At 46.5% G+C, this 21,877-nt stretch overlaps 3 protein-coding genes across 8 annotated transcripts in view; 1 reads left to right on the top strand and 2 right to left on the bottom strand.

The window, feature by feature from the left end:
* ZZEF1 (zinc finger ZZ-type and EF-hand domain containing 1) overlaps positions 1 to 6,521 on the bottom strand; it is a 55,707-nt gene extending 49,186 nt beyond the window's left edge. For all 5 annotated transcript variants that reach the window (XR_002443975.1, XR_002443974.1, XM_021415584.1 and 2 more), the window contains exons 1-4: positions 6,007 to 6,521; positions 2,213 to 2,357; positions 948 to 1,142; positions 510 to 681 (exon numbers count right to left, since the gene is read on the bottom strand). Coding sequence is in view for 3 of the 5 variants with exons in the window: in XM_021415584.1 (XP_021271259.1) it covers positions 510 to 681; positions 948 to 1,142; positions 2,213 to 2,357; positions 6,007 to 6,351 (857 nt within the window). In the remaining 2 variants the exon portion in view is untranslated. The remainder of the gene's footprint in view (positions 1 to 509; positions 682 to 947; positions 1,143 to 2,212; positions 2,358 to 6,006) is intronic.
* LOC110407667 (neuferricin) lies at positions 6,626 to 12,181 on the top strand. The gene is made up of 4 exons (XM_021415597.1): positions 6,626 to 6,903; positions 7,102 to 7,242; positions 7,860 to 8,046; positions 9,508 to 12,181. Exons 1-4 carry the CDS (start codon positions 6,660 to 6,662, stop codon positions 9,719 to 9,721), a joined length of 786 nt encoding a protein of 261 aa, XP_021271272.1. The 5' UTR covers positions 6,626 to 6,659; the 3' UTR covers positions 9,722 to 12,181.
* Positions 12,718 to 21,877, bottom strand: part of ANKFY1 (ankyrin repeat and FYVE domain containing 1) — a 31,854-nt gene continuing 22,694 nt past the window's right edge. For both annotated transcript variants that reach the window (XM_021415587.1, XM_021415588.1), the window contains exons 18-25: positions 20,968 to 21,168; positions 19,757 to 19,933; positions 19,189 to 19,336; positions 18,855 to 18,945; positions 17,821 to 17,945; positions 17,482 to 17,628; positions 16,920 to 17,010; positions 12,718 to 16,471 (exon numbers count right to left, since the gene is read on the bottom strand). In XM_021415587.1, coding sequence (XP_021271262.1) covers positions 16,339 to 16,471; positions 16,920 to 17,010; positions 17,482 to 17,628; positions 17,821 to 17,945; positions 18,855 to 18,945; positions 19,189 to 19,336; positions 19,757 to 19,933; positions 20,968 to 21,168 — 1,113 coding nt within the window. In that variant the 3' untranslated portion in view covers positions 12,718 to 16,338. The remainder of the gene's footprint in view (positions 16,472 to 16,919; positions 17,011 to 17,481; positions 17,629 to 17,820; positions 17,946 to 18,854; positions 18,946 to 19,188; positions 19,337 to 19,756; positions 19,934 to 20,967; positions 21,169 to 21,877) is intronic.

The raw sequence follows: 21,877 nt of genomic DNA, 5'->3' as shown, positions 1-21,877 counted from the left end.
TAGAAGATGAAACGAGAGCTTCACTTTTAGCTAAGCTTCACCCAGTTTCCAGTTTTATAGGAAAGCTGGGGAGGGAATTTTTACAAGGGCATGTAGCTATAGAACAAGGGGTAATGGCTATAAACCGAGGGTAGATTTAGACTAGATAAAAGGAAGAAATTCTTCACTGGGAGGGTGGTGAGACATTGGAACAGGTTGCCCAGAGAAGCTGTGGGTGCCTCCTCCCTGCAGGAGTTCAAGGCCAGGCTGGGTGGGGCTGTGAGCAACCTGGTCTAGTGGGGGGTGTCCCTGCCTATTGCAAGGGGGGTGGAACTCGATGATCCTTCAGGACCCTTCCAGCCCAAACCATTCAGTGATTTCCAGTAGATCATAGAATCATAATCTGTTTCAAGGAGCAATAGAGTCACCTGTCACTCAGTAATTCTGAGACCTTCAGTCACACCCCACTGGCTGTAAGACCCAAGAACTAACAAACCTGAAGCTCAGCTGCACGCTGCTGGGGCACTCACCGTATCCAATGCGAGCGAGCACTGCCATCAGACTGCCAGAAGGACGACGTTTCCCCATTTGTCATCTTGTCAATATCAGCAGAATTGGATGAGGTTTCTATGTGAGTATAGCACTTTGTGACAGACTTCAGCTTGTCCGACTCCTCATCACCATTCAAGTCACTGGGGTATTCTGGGGAAAAATAATAACAAAAAACACTTAATCTCGTACCACACGATGGAGAAAACCTCAATCCAGCTATTCTAGGGAGCAGACAAAGCCAACTGCTTCCCTAAATAATGATCTACTTCAATAAAGATCAACTTCATAGAAAGTCCTGCCTGCCAAAGATTAAAGAAAGCTTTTCCATTTATCTGGAAACACTTCTTCAAGCTATGGTTACAATGCCATTCTGGAAAGGAAAAAAAAAAAAAAGGAAAAAGAAAACCACGACGTACCTCTCTCCTTTAGGAGAAGTCGATCTAAGGAATCCTTCAGTACAGAAGACCGCATCATGCAGATACTGTTGAAGTACTCCAGCACGGGGTATGGGATGGCACTGCTAGAAATTCGATTCCGGTGCAAGAATCTCAGTATCATTGATGCATGAAGGCCAAGGCGCTCTTTCGATTCGGAAAATATATCTATAAAACCTGGAAAGAGACATTATTTCTTCCTTTGTTGCAATACCTGACTTGACCAAGTCCACACTGTTCCCCTCTACCATAAATTCCAATGAAGCATGAGAGCCAGTATGGGAACTGTATTCCACCATATGAAGTAACTACAGCGGGGCTATGGAAAGTGCAAACAAATAACTTGTTGGTTACTTGAGATGCCCAGAAGGGCTGATAACAATGGCCAAATATCTTAGTTCCTATGCATATTTTGCAGTCCAGAAGTTCAAAACCCTTGTCTTCACTATGTAGGTGAAACAGCTGCTGCTTGGCTCAGAGCTGGTGTTCTCACATCACCCACCCTGAGCTACACTGGGCATCTCCCCTTGGCATTGTGGATTGTTCCCAGAGAGGTGCCTAATGCTTTCCACCATCTACGCAAGATATTGCGGCTCCAGTGGTGTTCTGAATCACAGCACATTCAGATGTATCAAACAATACTCCTTAAGTACCTCCTGATGGCTTATCTACCAGCCAACTCTAACACTTCTTGTCTGATCCTCTAAGGCAAATCTCCTTCAGCCACTTAGCATTAAAAGCTTGGAAAGAAAGACAGCAACTGATACTCATCCCAGAACGCAGATTCTGGAAACTGACATTTTCCAAAATAAAAGCTATCAAATTTGAAATATGTTTTAGTAGGATTCCAAAAGCTAAATAACAATACAATGATAATGTGTATGACTCATCACCAGAAACAGACTCAGCAGAGGATTTATTCTTCTAGGTTGTGAAGTATAAGGCTATGACAGCTTTACCAAAATTTTGCAGGAAACTTTTTTCTGTCTGTGAGAAGAACTAAACAAGGGTAACAAGCACACAGAGAAAATATCGGTGGTTTATTGAGGTATTTTAGCTGAATGTCATTACGAGAATGTCTAAACTTACAACAGCTTCACTTGTTTGATACCAGGGCAACGAGAACAGCCCAGAGTAGAGGCTTGAGAAGATTAAGACAAGAAACACTACTAAAGCAGTTCACTGAAGCAGCGTTCCTTACGTAGGGGCAGGACTTGGGAAACCATTTTTCCATGCTGTCCCCATACCTGGAACAAGTGAACAAGCCTGCAGTTGCCTGATGACATGGCTCAGCTCCCCCTGAAGATTAGCTCCACTGGAATTCTTAAGAGCCTCCAGCATATTCTCCACATCTACGGTGCCATCTCCTTCAGCATCAAACTGTGCAAAAGCCTGACAAGGAGAAAAAAAAGGAACTTTTATTTCAGCATCTCTACTTCAAGGTATTTCATGTAAACCTTAGCAACAGTGGAATATTACAACACCATTAAATAAAATCGAGAGTCCGTTTGCTGCAGCATCGAATTCGTAACAGCAGCAAACATAGCCTGGTTGAAAATCTGCAGTCTTTAGCAGGTTTTAAGGCATTTGCATTGCCTTCCTATTAAAGCCAACCATAGCTATGCTTAGGTGGAGACAGCACATCATCCGTGCCAGTGAATCAGCAGTATCCATCCACCCAACATCTGCGACTGCGAAGAAGGTGCTCGCAAAAGAACATGAAACACCCTCTTCCATTAAATGGCAAGTTTGTTCTAAAAGCATTACAATGCATTACTTATTAGGGCCACACCCATTTCACGCTGCATCCATTCAAAATTCTTTCGGGTTTTACCTAGTTCTAGACTAGATATTAGGAAGAAATTCTTTACTGTGAGGGTGGTGAGACACTGGAACAGGTTGTGCAGCGAGGCTGTGGGTGCCCCCTCCCATGGAAGGGCTCAAGGCCAGGCTGGATGGGGCTGTGAGCAACCTGGGCTAGAGGGAGGTGTCCCTGCCTATGGCAGAGGGGCTGGGACTACGTGATCTTAACAGTTCCTTCCAACCCAAACCATTCTATGATTCTATGATATTTCCTTTATTCAAAAAAAAAAAAAAAAAAAAGAAAATATCCTCAGAACTACATTTTTTAATGTTTCCTTCCATCGACTGTCTTCCTGCACTGGTCACCAGTTTAAGACAGTTTAGCAAAGTATTTATGAAAAAGAATGAAACACGGTAGACGTCTACAAGACTTGTTTTCTTTCTGAAGTGAACCACTGCCAGATTTATTTACTTTGACTTTAGTAAAAGTGTATTCCATGCTCAGCTACAGCAACACGCCACCCGGCCTCCAGACCCCGCAGCCCACGTGTCCAACAAGCACGAACGGCGCTGCTCAGGAAGACGCCCACGCTCGAGGCTCATTTGGTCCTGATTATCAGACCCAATGTACCATTAAAAGCAATATCCTAGAGAGAAACAATCTGAAATGACTAGATTAAAATAACCTGCCAATTAACCATGACATAATTACAGCACTGAATGAGAGCAAAGTCCTGGGAAGGCACCCGATGTCTGAGGTGGCTGAAGCTTCCGTGGTGCAGAACTGAAGTTGGGCTCTGCAGGTTCATATGTGAGCTCACAGCTGGAGCCCTGCTGGCAGCTCCACAGCATCGCTCCTCGCAGCGCACAGGGAGGGTGCTGGGCAGCGGGAAGCTCCCCAAGCAGAGCTAGGGCCTTTGCCCGAGGACAACAATAGAGGGAATTCATTTTAACAAACAGAACCCGTGCCAAAGCAAATGAAGGCACGGCTTCGCACCATGCTACATGACTTTTCCTCCCCGTGCCTGAGGTCAAGCTGTATAATCACCAGCCCACAAAGCGAGCAAGCTCCACGATGCTACCAGCGAGAACAAGCCATGCATAGGATAAGGCCGGGGCTGCTGAGCGCTGCTTTAAGCCAACACCTGACACTTGCATGCACAAAGAGATCACCACATTGACGCTTTCTTTGCACATGAATGCAGCTTTCTTTTTAAACCCTTCCTGTGACCTCAGCAGATCTATAATCTCACCAACCCCAAAAGTCTAAAACTATTTCTGATTGCTTAGTGCAACTTCAGTGCTATTTGACACAAGGCACAGGCAGTTTCCACTGCTCTGCGCAGGGCGGTACCAGCGAACCAACCAACCCACCCCGCGTGCAAACTCACAGCTCCTGACTGCACTCATGGGTGGGACGTGGAACCCCTGCAGGAACAGCTTCACTGCAGCCCAGCTTCATTCTGCTCCTTAATAAAAGCATCAAATCCTAATGTTTCCTACCAAGCTCAACCGTGAGCATGAGGAAACCTATCTCAGAAATGCAGCACGTGGATAAATCCCCCCCTTAGCTTCCAGGAGAAGCACAACACAATGCAGCATCTCTCAGGTGTGAGCAAGGAGGACTCCATATTCCATCCTTTGCTCTCAGTACAATTGAAGCATCCACGTTTCAAGCAAAAGTTGGATACATTCCACAACCACTGCTGAAGCACTGACAGATTAAAAAAGGATTAATTTAACTCGCCAATAGACAGAGGTTCACTTTGCCCATAAAGCATTTAACAAATGCGTTCAAAAGGCCCGGTCTGAGAGCAGAAAAACTTAATGGGAGATGAGAACTTAGTCTGAGCCAGGCAGAACTCTGTAAATGTCAAAAAGTGGAAACCTTCTGCCCTGTCACCCGCAGACAACTCATTCCCAGAAAGCAGATCCCGGAAACCTAGCATCCTCCAGCCCATGGGCTGCTGCCAACTGCAGAAACAATGAATGAGGGTTTTCCACACACGTCCCAGCATCCCCATGTCGCGGCAGGACGGCCGAGCCGTGACCACACCCCGGTCCCAGCACAAACCCTATGACATGATTTTTCCCCCACTTCCTAGAATGTGAAAAAAAACCCATACTCGTCACGCAGAGGAAGATGTGTAATACAATCTCCAGTGAATTTCTGCAGCCTGCAAAGCTCAGTCGCTCGTATTAACAGAGAGAATCTCAATGTACTGATATCACTCTCCGACTCGTGACAAACTAAGAAGCGTTGGTTACTGGCTCTTGGGAAGGAAGTGGATGTGTCACTGAGGGACAAGGTTAGTGGGCATGGCGGGAATGGGTTGACTTGGTGATTGCAGTGGTCTTTTCCAGCATCAATGATTCTATGATTCAAAGGGGAAATTCACAGGCAGTGTTTCAACCGGCTGAGTGAAGTGGCCTGGAACCAAGACGCTGCCTGCATGACACCACCAACCTCCTGCCGGCTCCCAGAGGCTGGTTACTATGTCAGCACTGATTCATTTCTAGGAGCGCACATGCAACTCAAAGGTCAGCTTCCCGAGTTATCCTGCCGCCTGGGAGCCACAGAAGGGCTGAAGGGAGCCAGCGGGGAGGCCCAGGAACTGCATGCAGAAACAGATTTGGACACAGCTGCTTTCCTCACTGGTTGTGGAATTCCCAGCGGGGCATTCTAGAGTATAGATCTAGAATGGGCATGAAGAGTAGAGCTACAGTTCAGCGCTCTGGGCGTCAGTTCCCCACATCCCTTCGCACGGCTGAAAGGAAACCCTGCTCCCTCCCACCACCGAAGCCTCACCCTCCCGCCTGCCCAGGGAGCTGTCACGCTGCTCGCTGCCGCGCGGCACAGACTCCCACCGTGCACTGGGATGCCACAGGGGAGTGCTGGGAGGCTTCACTGCTGATTTTTGAAGAGAAGCGATAAAACGAAGCACAGCAAACTCCCACTGGAGCCACCAACGAGGAGCACCTCAGAGGAACCCCCCCCGTAGGGCGCTTCCCACCCTGACGGTACCAACGGGGCAAACATCGCACCGAGCCGCTCCCGCTCGGGGTTACCGCTGAGCGCGGCCCCGGCTCGGGGCACAGCAACACCCGCTCCCGGCGCTGCTGCACGGCCCTCAGCCCCTTCCGGGCCGCGGCTGCCGGGCGGGGCCGGCCGGGCTCAGGAGGCCGCACAGCGCAGCCCCGCTCAGGGTTCCCCGCTCAGGGTTCCCCTCCCGCTCACCTCCTCGCTCTCCCCGCGGGAGCCGGCCGTCAGGCGGGACACGCTCTCCAGCACCTCGCAGAACTGCTCCAGGCTGACGGCCTCATCGCCGCGGCTCAGGCGCTCCTCCAGCCAACGCACCAACGCGCCGTGGTGCCGCGACACCAACGACTCCGGCAGCGCCGCTTCCTTCAGCCGCGCCGTGGCCTCGCGCAGCCGGGCCTGCTCCAGCAGCACCTCGGCGGGCGGCAGCGGAGGGGCCGGGCTGGCGGCCGGGAAGGGAGCGCCGGGCTGAGCCGCCGCCTCCATGCCTTCCTCGGCTCCCTCCTCCTCCTCCTCGCTGCTGTGGCTCGCCGCCGTCCCCATGGGCCTCGAGCTGCGGCCGGACGCTGGGCAGAGCCGCTCGCGCTCCTTCTCCTTCTCCTTCCTCTTCCCTCTGCCTCCGCCCGGCCCGGCTTAGTCAGCAGCTTCCCGCCCGCCGCACCTGTCAGCGCCCGGCCGGCGGCCGCCGCGCCACACTGCCGCCAAGCGACGCCCGGCCCCGCGAAGCCCCACCCCGCCCCTTTACGACACCCGCCGTAAAGCAGCGCGGCGCTGAACACGTCTCTCCCGCCACGCTGCCGTCAGGCGCCGCGCAACGCTGTCGCGAAGCTGTCGTAAAAAGCGGCGGCGCCATGCGGCGGGGTGCGGTAGCGGTCGCCGTCCTGTGCTTGGGTGCCGCCTGGCTGCTGGGCCGTGGGTTCGATCCCCGCGCCTGGTTGCAGCCCCGCGGCCGCCTGCTGAGCGCCGCCGAGCTGGGGCGGCACCGCGGGGCGCCGGGGGACCCCGGCCTCTACCTCGCCCTGCTGGGCCGCGTCTTCGATGTGCAGCCCGGCCGCAGGCACTACGGCCCCGGCGGGGCCTACAGCGGCCTAGCAGGTGGGTGGGCGGGGCAGGGGGTTCTGTCAGGACCCCGAGGTTGAGGCGCCGAGAGGCTCCTTGGGGCCTGACAGGGCTCTGGGGACCCCAGGGGTGTCAGGGCTGGGGAGCTTCTGGGGCCTGACAGGGCTGTGGGTTCTCTGGGGCCTGACGGAGCTCCAGATACCCCAGGGCTGACAGGCCCGTTGTCTGCCTCAGGAAGAGATGCCTCCAGAGCGTTTGCGACTGGCGACTTCACCCCGTCGGGCCTGGTGGATGACGTGTCCTCGCTGTCACCAGCAGAGATGCTCACCATCCAGAGCTGGCTGTCCTTCTACAGCGCCAACTACGCCTGCGTGGGTAGGTGGCTGCCAGCGGCGTGTCACCATGGGTATGGCTGCTGAGTGAAAGTCATGGAGCCCAGTGTTGCACTTGCAGAAATGAGACAGCTCAGGAGGCTACGGGGACACGGCGGTGCAGGGAAACTGTTTGGGGAATGAGGTGGGAAGGTTTCTGGGTCCTGCCGCTGAAAGTGCCGTTGACTTTGTGATCTTCAAAGAGTCGCTGAGCTTGTCCTGGGTGGGTTTGTAACATGGGTAAGTTGCTGTGTGATCTATGAAGGGAAGGGAGGTAAGCTCAGGTCTGTTTCCAAATGAGGCCACAGCAAAGATCTGCTGATGTAGTTCTTTGATTATTTTTTGTCTTTAAATAACGTTTTTTTTTTTTTTTAAAAAAAAAAAAAAAGAACCAATCCACAGAAATCAGTCACTTTCACAGAGTCACAGAATTGTAGGGGTTGGAAAAGACCTCAGGAGATCGTCAAATCCACCGTGCTAAAGCTGGTCCCTGCAGCACGTTACACAGGAAAGCACCCAGACAGGTCTTGAATATCTCCAGAAAAGGCCACTCTGCCACCTCTCTGGGCAGCCTGCTCCTTGCCTGGAAACACTGTGCTCTTAATTCTTCTTCTCTCCAAGGGAAGCTGGTGGGCAGATTCTATGACGAAAATGGGGCACCAACGGAGGCCTTAAGGCAGGCTGAGGCTGCAATTGAGGAAGGGCTGAAGTTCAAAGCAGAAAGCGATCAGTGGAAGGAGCAGTTTCCACCCTGCAACTCTGAGTGGAGCTCTGCCAAGGGCAGCCGATTCTGGTGCTCCAGACAGAGGCAAGTACTACTTTCCTGCCATCGTGCTTGGGCCCTTTGGAGGAGAGCATTTCTGCCCCTTTGTTTGAGCGCCCGCAGCTTTGTCATAGCAGAAGTGGCACTGGAAGGTGTCCCAGCTCCTTTAGGTGAGTTCTAGTGGCTTCCCCACAGACGAGCTCAGATTAGTCCTGATGTGCTGAGGGCTGGCATGGCTGGAATATTGCAGACATGGTCCCTTCTGTCTGCATTCCTGAAGCTGTGCTTTCAGCCAGCCACCAGGAGCACCACCAGCGCCCTTCTCCACTGTGCCAGGTTTAGCTGTTGCTGTGTGAATTAATTCCCTCTGCTGGTTCAGCCACAGCTGATAGCCTCCATGCAGCCTGGAGGAGCACACTGGGATGGTGTCTTCCAGTGGGAGGCAGCAGAGGGGGAGTTCTGTTCAGTGGCACGGAGAGTGGTTAAAAGGAAAATAAAGACTCATCCTGGTCGTTGACATCTTCAGGAATTTGATTTCTGAGGCAAAAATTTTTGTCACACTGGAATCCAAATCAGGCTTCAGAAGTTGCCATACACGCATGTGATCACTTCACACTCAGGAAAGCAGGTCAGAAATCCCACTGGGCTGTTTGCAGCATTCAAGCAGGTTTTCTCACCTATCATGAATCCAAGGATCAGCTGCTGTTTCTTGAGGTTTCACAGGCTGTCTCACAGAGTAATGTCACAACAGTTCTCTCTTAAAACCACATAAAAATAAGATTGAACAGTCATTTCCTACTTGTTCTATTTAGTTGTGTACCTCTTGGATTAGGGACTACTTTGTTTTAAACTGAAATCATGTCTGTCACAGACTGCACTGGAAAATGCTTGGGCTTCACATTGAGTACACAAGGTACGCCAGCACTGTGCACCTTGCTTTTGCTCCTATGTGAGAATGAGCTTGGTTGCAGCCTTAGGACTGGGTATTGTATGGTACTCTCTCGTGTATGAGTTTATAGGCTTAAAAAAAGACAGTGGTTAGGGGAACAGACAGGACTTGGCCCATAAAGAGACACTATGAAATACTTGGAGTCCTTTTTTTGCTCTTGCCCTAGTTCTCAAAATCACTGTGTTCACAGAAGAAGGCATGTAGTCATCTGTGAGCCATTAGCTACCCCAAAAAAGGCATTTTTCCATTAGGCACTCTGTGCTACATACAGCCACGATTCCTTTTCCCTTAATAGAAACAACAGAAGCAGAAGTTGGTTGTTCTCAGATGGGTCAGAGCATGTAGCAGCACTGGTAAAACCAAGTTCAAGCCATGGCTGATAAATTGTTATCAGAAGGCAGTGGGATGTTGGGAGCAAAGTCTGCCTCAGTGCGTGTATTGTTACTCTTCCAGACTACTTTGAATTTTTACCTATGTGATTCTTTATTCACCAGAAGCACTTCATGCTTCTGAATTGGGTGTTTGAATTGTAATTTATTTTAATTCTCCGTTGTTAGTGGGGGAGTGAACAGAGACTGGACTGGCGTGCCCCGGAAGCTGTACCGGCCTGGCTCGAGGGGAAGCCACTGCGTGTGTGTGAGAACCAGGGGCCCCCCATGGGGCCAGCAAGGCTCAGCCCAGCACAGTGACAGAGGTGACCTGGATAACCCCCACCTGCAGGAATACGATGGCTGCCACCCGCAGGCTGAGCAGTGCGTCCTCAGCACATGACCCCATGATCTGAGGGAGCGAGGAGGGCTCCAGTGAAACGCTGTGCTGAGGTGGGCACTTCCAGCTCCGTTCCCTCCCATCCCTCTGTGCAAAGGGAGCCATGGCAATTTCACGTTCTGTGACTTTTAACACATGGAGATAGAGGTGGGAAAAGAAGAAACACTTGAGCCAAGCGAGAGCTACTGGCTAAAAAAGTGGCACTTCTTCTTAGTGCTTTTTTCCTACAGTGTTTTTACAGCTGGTGACAAACTGTAAGAAGCACAGCCTGAGCTATACTCAAAAATGTATTTCTTGTACAGTCAGGAAATAGATGCTTGTGTGCACAGTGCTGAGCGTAATGTGTTGTGCTTTAAGGCAGCAAGGAAAGAACTGCTGCAGCATCACTGACTTCAGTTTATGCACAGTCCTCCAATGGCAGCTGAAGTCTGCTAACTGCTACTGCCCCTTCCCAGACACCTGCTTTGCTCTGAAGAACATAAAGGCAGCAGGGAAAAGCCTGACATTCCACAGTTGCAGTACATAGCATCCAGGAACTTGTCCAGCTCATACACAAACTCTGCTTATCAGATCCATGGAATACAGAAGGCAAAGGTCAGAGCTGCATTTCCTCATTTAATGTTTGTATTAGATAGCGAGCAAAGAAGATAGCGGACACCACCTATGAGGATTGCTACTTTAAGTTGACCTTGCCATCCTCGTTTTGTGATTCACTACTTTAAAGCTGCCCAGCCCTGCAGTTTGAACTAGGCAATAATAAAATCTACATACAGCATGACCATCCTGATGTAATTTGCCTGTTTCCACTCTGGTTTATAATCTCCAATTTGTTATGTGTCCATCAGACTATAACCTTGATATACCCTCACAAAGCCCAGCTCACTTAAAGGATGCACGTTTTCTATCACAGCTGTCAAAATGCATCAAGTTCTGTTACTCCCAGAAGAACAAGGCAAATCTCAGCCTTTTTGTGTAGGGCTGAAAAGGACAAGGGGGCTAGGGGCTGTGAATGCAGGCTGTGGGGAGGCAGCTGCAGTTGTTCCTAGAGACTACTGTGAGAATGGGTTATTGGAGCAGCTGCAGCCTCAGGGCAGGCACCTGGATTAACTACAGCCCAGCCACGAACATAGCTCAGTGCAGAGCTGTGCCAGTTCTAAAGGCAACTGCCACCTATTTATAAAAAGCTGGGAAGCATTTATAAGCTCCTAAGACTTTCAAGCTACAACCACTCCTAAAGAAAACCCTCACAAAGCTAATTAGTTAATAAACTAGTGGGATTACAGAAGGCTCAGCAACATTCCTTAAAAGCAAGAATGATCACTTAATTGCAGCGCCAGTAGGAACATGTTGCAGCACTTTTCACTTACGGTGTTTAATGATGCTACAGCTGCTATGGATGAGAACCATGCAGCAATTCAAATGTACGTGCTTATTTTAATATTTGCTATTTTTTGTTTTGCTTTTCACATGGTTCTATTATTTCTTCTTACAGAGGGTAAGTGGGAAAGAGGCCCCTGCAGCACTTTCAGGCAGAGGTACAAGCTGTTACTGCTCAGCACTGGAAGTTTTGTCTAGATAGATGGCAGCAGAACCATCACGCTCTTCAACTCCTCAGTCGTCCTTCCAGAACTGAAGTGCTGCCACGGGCTTGTGCCAGCTTTGGGATTGGACTGAGCTACTTAATTTATGCAACAATCCTAAAGACACTAAAGCTATGCAGATGCTGCAGGAAGGGCTACAAAGCACTGCTTCCTTGTCTCACCTCAATGGAAGCATTACAAAAGCATGTTATTTGCTTTTGGGCACATGCCTTATAGCAAGGACTTGTATGTAGAGGTCAACAGCACAGACAACCTCAAATTACCCTCAAAAATTCAATCAGATTAATATTGAATCGAAGGGCGTCTCTAAAAGCAACTTCAAAAGTTACAGAAATTCCAAATTATTAAACACTAGAATATGTTATAAGTGCAAATCTATTTGAGAAGCTAGATTCCTACTGAAGGTACCAGCTACATAGCTTCTAAGCAAGCTTCATCATGCTTTGTCCTTAGGACTGCTCTTCCCAGCAAAAATAGTGTTGAAATGCTGAGGGGATGGACTTGGTCTTAAGAACTAGACAGAATCAGGTAAGCTGCTGTAAGAAAGCAAGACAGATTTTAGAAACTGTGGTGGTATTGCTTGAACTTCAAGTTGGTTGACAGTTACGCTGGAAAACTAATTCACAGCTTTTTCCTTGGTTTAGTTGGAAATGGTAGGGGAAAAAGTTTCAGTCTTGCCCCAGGAATAAGTCATCTATTAAAGCAAACAAGGAGACTCCCTTACTGACCTGAAATGCTCCAAGAAGATCATCTTGTTTCTACTGTTCTAATTCAAAATCTCAACTAAATTCTCCTATGAGGGGGAAAACAATTAGGAAGGGTCAAGTAAAGAAAGACTGTGCTTAATAAAGCTCACAACTCATCTCTGGTAGCTGCACTTTTTTTGATTAAGACTAACGTGTCACGATCTCAAAATGGCTTTGGTTGGTCTTGCCACTGCTACTTTGCTTTTTCTGGAGTGAAGCTGCAGCAATTGCACGCTCTTCCAGAGAGAGAAGGGGCCTGCCAGCATGTGACAATGCAGGAATAGTATGCTAGAGTCAGCTCAGCTCTGCTTGTCCATTTAAGAGCATCTGAGCTGAGCAGTTCAGGCAGTGGAGCAGCTCCGGCCTGCAGGAAGTTAGGATTGTTTTACAAGGACTACAGAGAAGTCTACTGCATGGCAATCAAGATAACTATGCAGTATGAGCTAGGAGAACACCAGGCCTCGTCAGCCAAAAGACGACTGTAACAATTCCACAACATGGAACCTAGGACAATTGCAGAGAATAAACTGTCATGCCCAGTTACATGGTACAACCCTGGGCGCCCTCCTGGCCTGTCAGTAACAGCAGCTCAGAGCAGGGCAGCTGTCTCCACAAGAGAAAATACTTTCCCAGCAAGGTTTCCACCTCATGATGCATTATTTAGTTATGCATTTTATTACAAGTAGAATTATTACACAACAAAGTAATGCATATTGGAAAAATACATTTTTACAATGACTCCAGACAAACATCGCAGATAAAATGCCATCGTTGTAAGACTTCCTTTTCTATTTCACAGAGCCTAGTTGAAGGTTCAATTACTTATGTAATCACTCATACAAGCTTTGAGTTAACGAAGTTTGCTGCAGTATTCAAACTCTGCTGGTTAAAGGAAAAAAAAAAAGAGTTGCCTACTAACAAATCCAGCCCGGGCCTCCCATGTCGTTCCGTGTTAATTTCTAAGCACTATGTGAGGAGTTGTACGAGCCATTGATCTCCAGCACTGGAAGTCATTAAGGCATCTGTCCACTTTCAGCTCGCTGCGCTCTGTTAGTACCTGTCACACTGACATTCTCACTCCACTCAGTGGCACGAAGCAGTGATTACACCTTCTTCAAAGAGATACACAAAGTGAAGTTTAAGCCAGACCACGTTTTGTGCTTGTATCGAAGCGCCCGATGACTCCAATCAGAAGGAATCCAGGCTCGGAACAAACAGCTACAGATGAACTACCACAGATGTTCGTGCAGCCCTGCTGAAGGGCCCGAAGCCTGGCCTGACAGCACCGCTTCCCAGGGACACCTCCTTTTCTCTATACCCTTGTGTTCAGTCCTTGGCAGACTCAAGCCTCGAGTTAATAGATACCACTTAAAGACAGCAGTGGGAAGAGGGGTGGGGTTTTTGGTCACAACTGCAGTATGCTACAAAAAGGAAGTGCGTTTGCTTACGGAGATAGAAATGTGCTGACCACTACCAAATTACCAAGTGCCTCCATTCACAGTTTCTCCTCTGCAGTGGAGCATTGCCAGCAAAACTCCAGAAGGATCTGAGATCTGATGCTTCAGACCAATACCATGCAGAGTGCACGAAGGACTGAGCCCCACCAGTTGCTCGGTGGGGTCAACCTCTCAAGCTGAAGTCTGAACTACACAAGCACTGAACTGGGATTTTGGTTCAAGTTGTGAGCTTTTCCCTTTTAACTCTAGCAGAAAGCTATACAGAGTCGGTTGTAAGGAAACTATCACAAAGGCACTTTAAAAATGATCGAATTTGCTATATTTAGTTGCTTTGAATTTAAATGAATGTTTCAGGCTGTGTATTAGTTCAGCCATACTCATAACTCGGCTTGCAGACTTCAGTAGGAAAGATCAAGCTGGCAGAATATTGGCTGGAAAGGGCAAACAGAGCACTGAGTACAGTTCCCCAGATCTTTCCCAAAGCTTCAGGCAGTCTTATTTCACACTCTGCTTTTAAACAAGAGCAACTAGCCAGCCTCAAACTTATGTTCTGTTTAAAATGGGTTTTCATTAAGACTTTTTATTTTTTAAAGTATTTAAACAGCTGCTTATTCTGTTGGAATAGAATCTCCGCTCTCCTAACTCTGCCATCAGGGAAGTCACTGAAGATGTAAGATGTAATTGCTGAAGCACTTAATCTAAATTGGAAAGCTCCACAACAATTAAGTCCATCAGCTGCAGCCCTAGAAGGACACTCCTCTACCACAGTGTTTCAGTCTTTCAAGCACTGAAGCTCAAAGCCAGGAGAGAAGCTAGCATGATAACGTGATGCATTGTAGTCAGGCATTCTGTAGCCTAATGCACTCTCTGCAGCACTCTGTTGTCTTTCATTGCCAGAGACTTGCAATCCATGTTATTTTGAAGCACAGAAAGACATTGACTAGAAAATGTTTTCCACAATCTATTCGAACAAGCTGTAGCGTGCAGTTAAATGCTTCAGACAGCATTATCTCCCACCTCATTCATCTAAGCATAAAATGCAACTGACATGATACCAGAAATGCACCCTTTATATTAGGAATGGTGCTACACAGACCATTTGCATTACACAGGGCATTCTACTGGAACATGCCAGCATCAGACATAAAACAGTGAGGGAAATTTGTATTGCATCATCCATTACTCTTTTCTAGTGTTAAAAGAGTGAGATTCCAGTTCTATGCAAATTGGAAGATCAAAGTGCAGATCAAGTGAGACAATGTGAAATTCATTGTGCAAACAATAGTGTTTATACCCTCTCCCATCATTTCTTGTACAAAATTGAGAAGAAGCCTCAGGCAAGTCTCCTATAAAAGCAGCAGTCTGGTTTACCATCTCATCTAACCCTTTGGAGCAAATAGAGCAATGTGTCACCATCTTCTCCATATTGTACACTCCATATACCATTCTTGAAGTAAACACGTACCAGTTCATGGAACAGAGGTGAGGAATGTCAAGTTCAGTCTAAACTAGATTGATCTCTTAGGATGAAGAAAGCCTTAACATGGCACATAGTTCTGCTTAAACCCACATCTTCTTCTGACTGAAGCCTCTGCCTGCCAAACCACAACCTTGTTTATCAGCAGATTGGTTTCCTAGACAATGTGGCATGAGCATTTCACAGATTCAGCATGTTTAAGAGAACATCACCAGCTTAGATTAAAATACTGCAGCATAACCCAGAAGCCCGGCCCTTCACTGCAAGTCCAGAATCCTTCCCTCAACACCAGAGGCTTTATATTAACAGGAAACCTCCAAGTACACTCCCACTGGCTGTCAATCCTGCTCAGACTGGACCCAGAGACACAGCATATTCTCAGTTTCCTGCCTCTCCTGCAGCAGTTAACCAGGGTCTCCAAACCAAAGGAAAGCGCTACCCTCCCTCACGGAATTCATAATGCACTTCAGCATTTATTGCTGTATGCCGAGTTAGACTACTTAACCAGTTTTTTTAGTGTTTCTCCATTTAGCATAAGCTTCGGCCTTTCAGCGCATTTAAGGTCATTTACACGAGTTTCATGGATTGGAAGGACTAGTCATGGAGATATGAAAGTGCAACAAGGTAGGCTTGGACAGCTCTAACAGGTATGAGCAAGAGTATTTAGTGGCTAAAACAATCTTGCACTTCTCTTGAACATGCTAACACTAATGAGGAGGTATCAAGATGTGGATCTGCAATTCTGACTGCTTTGCATCAGATGTAAAGCTTTCTGTTGTAAGGCCACAATTATCGAGCTATGCTTCGGACTAACTCCCATTTTTGAAGAGTTTCTTGAAATGAACAGTGGTTGTAACAGCTCAGTCTAGCTTCACAAGAAGTCTTCTCTAGAGAACGGGAAAGTTAATCTTTAAGACAAAGCAAAGAAAGATACCTGGTTACCCTGAAACTTAATGCCATCTCTACTAAGCAGCCTGAAAGCAACAGGACTTAATAGAGTTGCTCAGTGCAAAGCACCACCTCAAGGACAGACCTGTTTTACGTCAATTCAAAACACAGCCTTGAGCTTCCACACCCCACTGCAACTAGAAGAGCGTCTAAATTATTTTGTCACTTGGTTTCAACAATCCACTCGAATTCCTAGTGAAGTCTATCACAGCCCAACACATTTACAGTCATACAAAGTCATTTATACCAGAATATATCATAAACAGGGTCCTTAATTAGTTCAGTCTATTGCAGAAGACATGTATAGGCCTCCTCTTCCCTATCCAGAGGACTTGTAAGCAGAGCTGCTGTCAGGAACACAGACTGGAAATCCCTTTACTTCCACAGCATACTAGGAAACTCCTCCCAGAGTCAGGACATCAAAGCAGATGTTGCAAACTCGAACCGGTTTGTTCAGATCAAATTTTATGATAGGAATCTCCTTTGTTGAGCACTTATGGCAGAGCAGGCGTCCACAGTGTCGGCTGTTGATAGAAAAGGGGTAGGAGAGAAGTGAGCTCTCTCAGCGAATACTGGGGTCTTACTGCTCAATGTCCTTTCACAGTGATAACATCACTACAGAAGGTAGAGCAGCAATTGAAATGCTGTATTTTTCTCACCTCTTTCAGAGCAAGTCAGCCCCACTAATGAAAACAGGCATTGGAATCTTCTACCATAGTTAATTTTGACATGACTTCTCATTTCCAGCAAACCCAGGATAGTTTCAGCGCACGAACTGCTAGAGATACGATTTTAACCAGACCGCCAGTCAGACCTGAGCTAACTAAACTAGTGGAATATTCCAAATGGATTACTGGTTATACACCCACATTAAAACAAAGGCTTCTTAAAGTACCAGAAGGAACAAGACTAGCTACATTTGGAATAGAAATCTGTTTCCTTGCAAGCACAGCAAGACGTGTCACACATTACCAGTGATGCTTTCTTGTTGTGACTCCAAATTTGGCAGTGCACTCGTAGCAGTTGGAGCCATCACACCAGGGAGGTTCTTTTGTGAGCATATCTGTTAGAGGTAAAAACGTAGAGGTAAAATGTGTTTGACACCTCCTGAATATACTGTAACAATAAGATGATTTTTTCCACAGTTTTAGGTGGCATTTTGTAGAATTAACTACTCTTGCAGTAGCTGTCATCTTGCCTGTTGAAAATACGCAGTCACTGCAATGAACATAGCACAAGTTACACAGCAGTACTGAGTTTTAAGCTACATTAGACCACAACACCAGCCAGCATTCTCCTTGAACATTACCCTTCTGGAGAAATGGACAAGTTTGACAGGGCTTCACTGGGCAATTTTTCAGTTTATCATTAGAAAATGAGCATTTCTATCCTTCATTGACAGTATAAGAACATCCAGAAGTTCAGCCCTTCTAGAATTAGTGTCGTCCAAATTAGATGTCCAGTGTTCTTCCTTCCACCACGGCATCTCAAATGTGAGCTAAACCACCTTCCAACTGTAGCAAGCAGTACTTACCCAGTAATCTAAAGAGAAGCTGTTTTGTAGCAACTTGGTAGTTGAAGATATTGACTCCCTGATTATTGTTAACTCCAAGGCGAGCCCCAGCTCTCACTATTGCACGGCACAAGTTCGCATTTCCCTTCATATAAGCCAGCAGGAGCACTGGAAAATAAAAGCCAGACACTTCAGCATCAACTTAACGGATGTCTCATTATTTTGCTCAATACAAAAGTGGGATCTTCAGTTTCAGGGCAATGTTTACATCTCACTGTAATTAGTGTACTATCGCCCATTAGTCCAACTCAACATGACTTGAGTGACTTTCAACTTGAATAGCTGTTCAGTCTCACCTACCTGTGTTTCCTTCAGCATCGGGTTTGTCTAGAGGGTATTCTGGCATACACTCCAAGAAGAGGTCACAGATGGCTGCTGCATTATCTTTCCCATATTGTCCCAAAATATGCATTGGTGACTGGCCTCTAGGGGAGAAGAGTTTATTATCCCAATCAAAGTCTGCTTGCAACTACACTTGTTCGAGTCCGAACTAATTTTTGAAACAAGCCAGTTTCATGAAACAAAGCTACACCTAAGGAACTCAGTACATTGTGTACAACTGCATACTTCATGCCTGCCAAGAAGAGGAAGTCATTTTCTATGCTGCTTACACACAGCACAGTCTGCAGTAGTTCAGTACTTCACAGTAAGAGTAGTTTAAAAATACAAAACAATATATTTGGCTTTGATTATAGAATCATAAAACTACAAAATATCCCAAGTTGGAAAGGGCCCACAAGGATCATCGAGTACAACCCTCGGCTCCACACAAGGACCACCCCAAATTTCAAACACTACGCACATCTGAGAGTGCTGCCCAGACACTGTGAGCTCCAGCAGCTCGGTGCCATGCCCACTGCCCTGAGAAGCCTGTTCCATGCCCACTGCTCTTTGGTGAAGAACCTTTCCCTAACCTCCAGCCTGACCCTCCCTGATGCAGCTCCATGCCATTCCCTCAGCTCCTGTCACTGTAACCAGAGAGCAGAGATCAGTGCTGCCCCTCTGCTCCACTGTGAGGAGCTGCAGGTCACCACGAGGCCTTCCCTCAGTCTCCTCTAAGCTGTGCAAACCAAGTGTCCTCAGCCATTCCTCATACACCTCGCCTTCTAGACCTTCCAGTATCTTTGTTGCCCTCCTTTAGGCACTCTAGTAGACTTATGTCCTTCATATATTGTGGTGCCCTAAACTGCACGCGGTACTTGAGGAGAGACCTCACTAGCACAGGGTAGAATAGGACAAACCTTTCCCACAACCAACCATATTGTATAGTGTCTAATGATACCAGCACGCACATTAAAATACAATTTTTAACCTATTAAAATCACACTAGTTACCTAATATTAAAGGCTTCAGCATCTACATTGCATTCTGTGAGGAGGACCCGGATATTGTTCAGGCGGCCGTGCATCACTGCCAGATGAAGAGCTGAAAAGCAGAAGAAAAGCTTCAAGAATTTCAACAGTTCAATGTCAACAGTAATTACACCCTGATAAAAGTAAGTACTCCTCTACATCCCCACCTTCCTTCTCCAAAATTCCTGCCAACTTTGTTTTCTTGGACTTTTCATCTTTGAGAATTGAGCCCACTCAACAGGCCTTCTCTACCACCGAGATATTAGCAGGCCTATGGAAGTTTTGTACATCTACTTATGAAACTTGTAAAATTTACCATTGTTTCCATTTTCATCTACAGCTGCAAAGTCTACTCCATTCTCCAGAAGGACTGAACAAATGGTGGGCAAGTCTTGCTGGGCTGCTAAGTGGAGAGCAGTCTGACGATGCTTGGTCAGTTCGTTCACCTGGGCACCTGCAAGCAGCTGTCAGGATGCAAGAAGGAATATGTTCAAAGATGTTTTCCAGGGCTGTGAGCCAATAGTTTATTTCTGTGAATGAATTTCACTGTACATACTTTTAGGTCTCCACCCAGCATATAAAAAATGCTATTACCAAGCTGCTACAACTCGTGTACACATTCTGATCTGCAGCAAGTACAAGGTAAGGTTCTTCCTTTAAACAGAGCCACATTACTCAGTGATTGCTACAAACTGAACGTGCTCACACAATGTCAGCTGAGCTGCATCAGCAGCCTATCTGAGCCAAGTGAACTTTATGCAAGTTTGAGTTCTGCTTTAGAAGTGGCAACACCTCCACCAGACTCCTCTAGCCTATAATCAATCTGCATTAAGGGAGAATAGACATTTCAAGCAGAAGGGGAAAATGACTCTTCCAGTACCTACCAGATTACGCACAATGATCTCTGAGCCAGCTTGCACTGCCAGGTGGAGAGGTGTTAGTTTAGAAGCATCCTGGACCCGAGAGTTTACGTTAGCCTGCACACTTATCAGGAACAACACGCTCTCGATGTCAGAGTTCTGCACAGCTACATGTAGAAAATTGCGACCTTTGTTATCCACCTGTGGCAGAAAGATAACAAAAAAAAAACAACTGTCATTTCTGTAGAACATTAAGTAGTTCCACATAGAACATATTTCCAACCAAGAGATGCAATACTTGCTCACTCTGCCCGAAGTGAACTGTAGAGTCTTGTTCCTTCAGCTGCTTGGCATTACAGAATTACTGATATCGTTATAAACTAAGCTCAACTAAGAAATTATCAGCTGCATATGCTGACTCTAGTCTGCTTCAGACCCCTTCATTTCTAGTTTAACCTTACAATGTCTTGACCATACTAGAGAGTATTACAGATAGAATGTTAGCTGTCATAGTATATATGGGGCAGCAGTTAATGATGGTCTCACTGAGTTTAACTTGAGTCAGTCTGGCAGTTAACAATGCAGAAAGAAGCAGCATGCAATTCTGCCACACTGATGCAAACTGTGTTTGGGTTTTGGCTAAATACCAGGTGCACATTATTGATCTTTGCATTGAAGCTGATATTAAAGCTTAAAACTTGCTGTATACATATCCATGTTTCAGAGGTATAAATGTGAGCACTCTATTAATCACTAGTAATTAAACTTACAGCATAGGATGAAGCTCCTCAACAGCTGCCTAAAGTGTCAGACTGCAAGTCTGAAGATACAGTTGGAGGTCTGATGGTTCAGCAGTGCAGTATAACATCTACTCATCAATTATTTCAGGACAGAGTTTGTTTTGGATAGCTTTAGGATAGCTAGGTCATATACACTGTGAGGTACCATTTCAGAAACAAAACAAGTGAGTAGTTAAGAGTTTTCTCCTTATACACCTATGCATGTACCTCAGTTTGGTACCAGCAAGGTGGTCTGATGAGATGCTAAGCTTTGATGTTCTCTCTCACACACAGCAGGTACACACCTACAGTTTTCTAATAGATCCAGCCATAGAAAACTGACTTCTAGGAAACAGCTATGTACAAAGCCACGAAAAGGATAAAGCAGAACTCGCTGCTGGTACACACCTGTGCAGCAGCAAGAAGACTAGCATGCTTTAAATCCTCCCAGCTTACCTGCTCAGCAGCTCCTGGCTCCCTCTTCAAGATTGCTTCAGCTGCCTTATTATTTTTATAGGTCATAGCACATGCAAAGGGAGTCATTCCTTGCCTGTCACGTACATTTAGCTTAATTTCTGGATGTGAAATCATAAGCTGAATTATAACATTATGTTGGTTGCTAATGGCAACATGAATTGGAGTTCTTCCTTCTGCATCCTAGAAGGAAACCAGGAAGTTTATTATATGAAGATGCAGGAACATAAATCCTTCTCATCTCTGAAAAATAAAGGAAGTTTTTCAGTTTAGTTCTTGTGACGTACTCAGCAGACTTCAGCTGGGACATGAAACATTTGCAGCAGGAGCTCATACCCATAGTTTAAGTGACACAAATTCTTACTTGTTCCTCCAAATCCTCTGACTTACACAGCCTTTTAAGTTGCTGACAGTAATGTTTCCCAAGCAATCAGACATTTCAGAGGCATTCTGAACATTCGTGACAGCAGCCAAGCATTGTAAGAGAATGCTCAAACTAGTATTAGTTTATGTTATACCTTGTAATAGTAACAACACATAGAAATAAATTTTTATCTGAAGGATCAAGGTGTAAACAATATGCAAACCTGAAGTATCATTAGTATCAGCAGTACAGATGTTTCCCTAACTTGATACTCAGGCACTAGTGCTAAATTTTCTGAAGGAAGCCAGACACTTTGAAGTTCACTCACTGAAAAATACAAGTGTTAGTCACTTGTATTTATGTTATGGAAACAGCACAGTCTCATCAAATTCAAATAGTGTGTTTAATCATTTGTCTGCACCTACAAGCAGTTTACAGCCATGGCAGCTTTGCAGCTATGTGTTCACTCCTCCTTTAATGCCACTTCCAACAGCAACAGGACCTAGACATGCTGCATATTCATTTCTC

This window comes from Numida meleagris, chromosome 18 (assembly GCF_002078875.1).
Source record: "Numida meleagris isolate 19003 breed g44 Domestic line chromosome 18, NumMel1.0, whole genome shotgun sequence".
NCBI lineage: Eukaryota > Metazoa > Chordata > Aves > Galliformes > Numididae > Numida > Numida meleagris.
This window is presented reverse-complemented; position numbering and strand designations above follow the sequence as displayed.